This window comes from Oxyura jamaicensis, unplaced genomic scaffold (assembly GCF_011077185.1).
Source record: "Oxyura jamaicensis isolate SHBP4307 breed ruddy duck unplaced genomic scaffold, BPBGC_Ojam_1.0 oxyUn_random_OJ71561, whole genome shotgun sequence".
Lineage (NCBI taxonomy): Eukaryota > Metazoa > Chordata > Aves > Anseriformes > Anatidae > Oxyura > Oxyura jamaicensis.
Window position 1 is genome coordinate 1 of NW_023310588.1, and position 3,351 is coordinate 3,351.

Genomic DNA, 3,351 nt, shown 5'->3' on the forward strand with positions numbered 1-3,351 from the left:
CCCCACAGACTGACCCTGAACCCCACAAACTGACCCTGAACCCCACAGACTGACCCCGCCATCTCCCCAGGGTGTGCCTGCAGGGGGGGGACATGGCAAGGGGTCAGGGGACCCCAAAGCCACCCCCATGGTCCCTGATCCTGTCCCAAGTCTGGTCCTGAAACCCCGAGATCCACCCCAACATCTCCCCGGGGTGCACCTGGGGACATGTGGGGGACCAGAGGACCCCAAACCACCCTGATTGTCCCCAGTGTGGTGCCCACCCTAGCCCTGAACCCCACATTCTCTTGGGGTGCACCTGTGGGGGTATGGCCCCAAAAAGAAACCCCCAAATCACCCCAATTGGCCCTGATCCGGTCCTCAGTCTGGTCCCAAAACCCACCTGACCCCAATATCTCCCCAGGGTGAGCCTGGGGAACCCAAAACCACCCTGATTGTCCCCAGTTTGGCCCCAAATCCCGTGATCCAACCCCACCATCTCCCCGGGGGAGCACCTGGGGAAGTAAGGGGGGACCAGGGGACCCCAAAACCACCCCAATTGTCCCTGACCTGGTCCCCAGCCCAGGCCCAAACCCCACAAACTGGGTCCAAACCCCACAAACTGGGCCCAAACCCCACAAACTGGGCCCGACATCTCCTCGGGGTGCACCTGGGGACACGTGGGGGACCAGGGGACCCCAAAACCACACTGATTGTCCCCACCCTGGTTCAACTTGGACTCGATCTCTCCCAGCAGCCAGTCCAAGGCCTCCCCGCTGAGCCAGAGCTCCCCCACCACGCCGCGGCCGCCCCCCAAGGACCCCCAAAGCCCCCTCAAAACCCCCCAGTCCTCGCCCCAGACCCCCCAACCCCCCCAAGCCCCCCACTCACGATGGCCTGGTTGAACTTGGACTCGATCTCTCCCAGCAGCCAGTCGAAGGCCTCCCCGCTGAGGCGGAACTCCTCCACCATGCGGCGGCTGCAGAGCGTGGAGCGCAGGTGGATGTTGAAGAGCAGCGTGGCGTTCTCCTGCGCCTGCCGGCTCAGCGGGTCCTCCCCGTTCACGATCACCAGCTTGCGGCTCAGCTCCTTCACCCCTGTCATAAAGGGGGGGGGGGGGAGGGACCACCTGGGGACCCCCCCTGTGAGGTCCCCAGCACCCTTCTGGGGGGGCCCAGGCGGCTGGAGAGCTGCTGGGGGCTTCCCCGTGGGGTTGGTGGGGTTCAAGTGCCCCGTGTCTGGGCTGGGAGGGACACAGGCTGTTTTTCTGGGGGGCCCCCAAACCTTTCTGGGGGTCCTCAAGTGTCTCAAAATCTTACTGGGGGTCCGCAAGGTGCTTGTGTGTGTCCCAAAGTGCCCCCAAACCTCCCTGGGGGTCCCCAGGCTGTTTCCTGGGGGTCTCTGAGTACCCCAAATCCTTCCTGGGGGTCCCCAAGTATCCCCAAATCTTCCTGGGGGTCCCTCAAGGTGCTTATGTGTGTCCTAAAGTGCCCCAAAACCTCCCTGGGGGTCCCCAAATGCCCTAAAACCTCCCTGGGGGTCCCCAGGCTGTTTCCTGGGGGGTCTCCAAATACCCCTAAACCTTCCGGGGGGTCCCCAAATGCCCTAAAACCTCCCTGGGGGTCCCCAGGCTGTTTCCTGGCAGTCTCTGAGTACCCAAAAACCTTCCTGGGCACCCCCCAAGCGTCCAAAAACCTTCCTAAGGGTCCTCAAGGTCCTTATGTGTGTCCCCAAGTGCCCCAAAAACTTTCTGGGGGGTCTCCAAATGCTCCTGAACCTTCCTGGGGGTCCCCAAGCTCCTTCTGTGTGTCCCAAAATTCCCCCAAAACCTTCCTGAGCGTTCCCAAGCTGATTCCTGGGGGTCCCCAAGTGCCCCCAAACCTTCCTGGGGGTCCTCAAGCTCCTTCCAAGTGTCCCCAAGTGCCCCCAAACCTTCCTGGGGGTCCCCAAGTGCCCCCAGATCTTCCTGGGGGGGGTCTCCAAAGCTGCTCCCTAGCCGTCTCTGAGCCCCCATGTGCCCCAACCCCTCCCTCCTGGGGGTCCCCAAGCTCCCCGTGATGGTCCCCAGATCCCCCAGCCCCTCCCTGGGGACCGTGGGGGTCCCGAGACCCCCCCCCAGCAGGCTCAGGGCCCCCCCACTCACCCTCCACCACCTTGACCGGGTGCAGGTCCGAGGGCAGGCGGGAGTTGATGTGGAAAATCTTCTGGGCGTTCCAGATCATGCGCAGCAGGTTACAGGGGAGCACCACCTGGCGGGGGGGGGGCGGCACCCCAAAAACCTCATCAGCACCCCAAAAACCTCACCAGAGCCCAAAAAACCTCCATCAGCGCCCCAAAAAACCTCCATCAGCGCCCCAAAAAACCTCCATCAGTGCCCAAAAACCTCAGCGTCCCCAAAAACCTCACCAGCGCCCCCCAAAAACCTCCATCAGCGCCCCAAAAACCTCCATCAGCGCCCCCAAAAACCTCCATCAGCCCGCCAAAAACCTCACCAGCGCCCCAAAAACCTCCATCAGCCCCCCAAAAACCTCCATCAGCGCCCCAAAAACCGCCATCAGTGCCCCCAGAAACCTCAAAAGCGCCCCCCAAAACTCCACTCCCCCCTGAGGAGCACCCCAAGATCTGGGTGCTGGCAGCTCAACGCCCCCAGTCCGGGGGGGGGGGGCGCACAGTAACCCCAAATCAGGGGGGCACGGAGGGGGTCGGGGTCCCCCCTACCCCAAAATAAGGGGTGCTGGCTCCCCCGTGCCCCTAAAACATGCAAATTGTGCCCAAAAAAGGGGCGAGCACCCCAAAACAGGTGCCTGAAATGCACAAAGGGTTTGTGGCTTGTGGCTGAACCCCAAAAAGAGGACGAGGAGCGGGGGCAGCACCCCAAAACCCCCAAAAAGTTGCTGTGTGGGGTGCTGTGGGGCCGTGGGGCTGTGTGGGGGGCCGTGGGGCCGTGTGGGGTTGCCGTGGGGCTGTGGGGGGGGGGGCGTGGGGCCGTGTGGGGGCCGTGGGGCTGTGTGGGGTTGCCGTGGGGCTGTGTGGGGGGGGCGTGGGGCCATGTGGGGGGCCGTGGGGCCGCCGTGGGGTGCCCACCTTGCTGTCCCCCGTGGGGAAGATGACGCGCAGCACCTCGCGGTCCTCCCGCATCTTCTCGAACTCGCGCTCCAGCTCGTTCTGGATGTGCGCGTTGCTCAGGATGTCCTTGACCAGCTCCTCCTGCAGCGTCCGCCGCAGCGCCCGCTCGTTGGTGTAGTCGAACTTGAACCTGGGGGGGGGCCGGGGAGCCCTCAGGGCGGGGGTCACCCCCGCCACGGGGTCCGGAGCTGGGGAAGGAGAAGCCCGGGGACCCCAAAACCTGCCCTGCTCTGGGGAGGGGCAGCT

The 3,351-nt window shown here is 64.2% G+C and overlaps 1 protein-coding gene across 1 annotated transcript; it reads right to left on the bottom strand.

Moving 5' to 3' along the window:
* Nucleotides 1-14: 14 nt before the first annotated feature.
* Nucleotides 15-3,343, bottom strand: LOC118159675 (DNA-directed RNA polymerase II subunit RPB1-like; the record flags this gene model as incomplete). The annotated part of the gene is made up of 4 exons (XM_035314244.1): nucleotides 3,064-3,343; nucleotides 2,123-2,228; nucleotides 871-1,076; nucleotides 15-77 (listed from the first exon to the last, which is right to left on the bottom strand). Coding segments are annotated over exons 1-4 (429 nt in total), but the record flags the coding sequence as incomplete, so codon positions are not given.
* Between the last annotated feature and the right edge of the window lie 8 nt (nucleotides 3,344-3,351).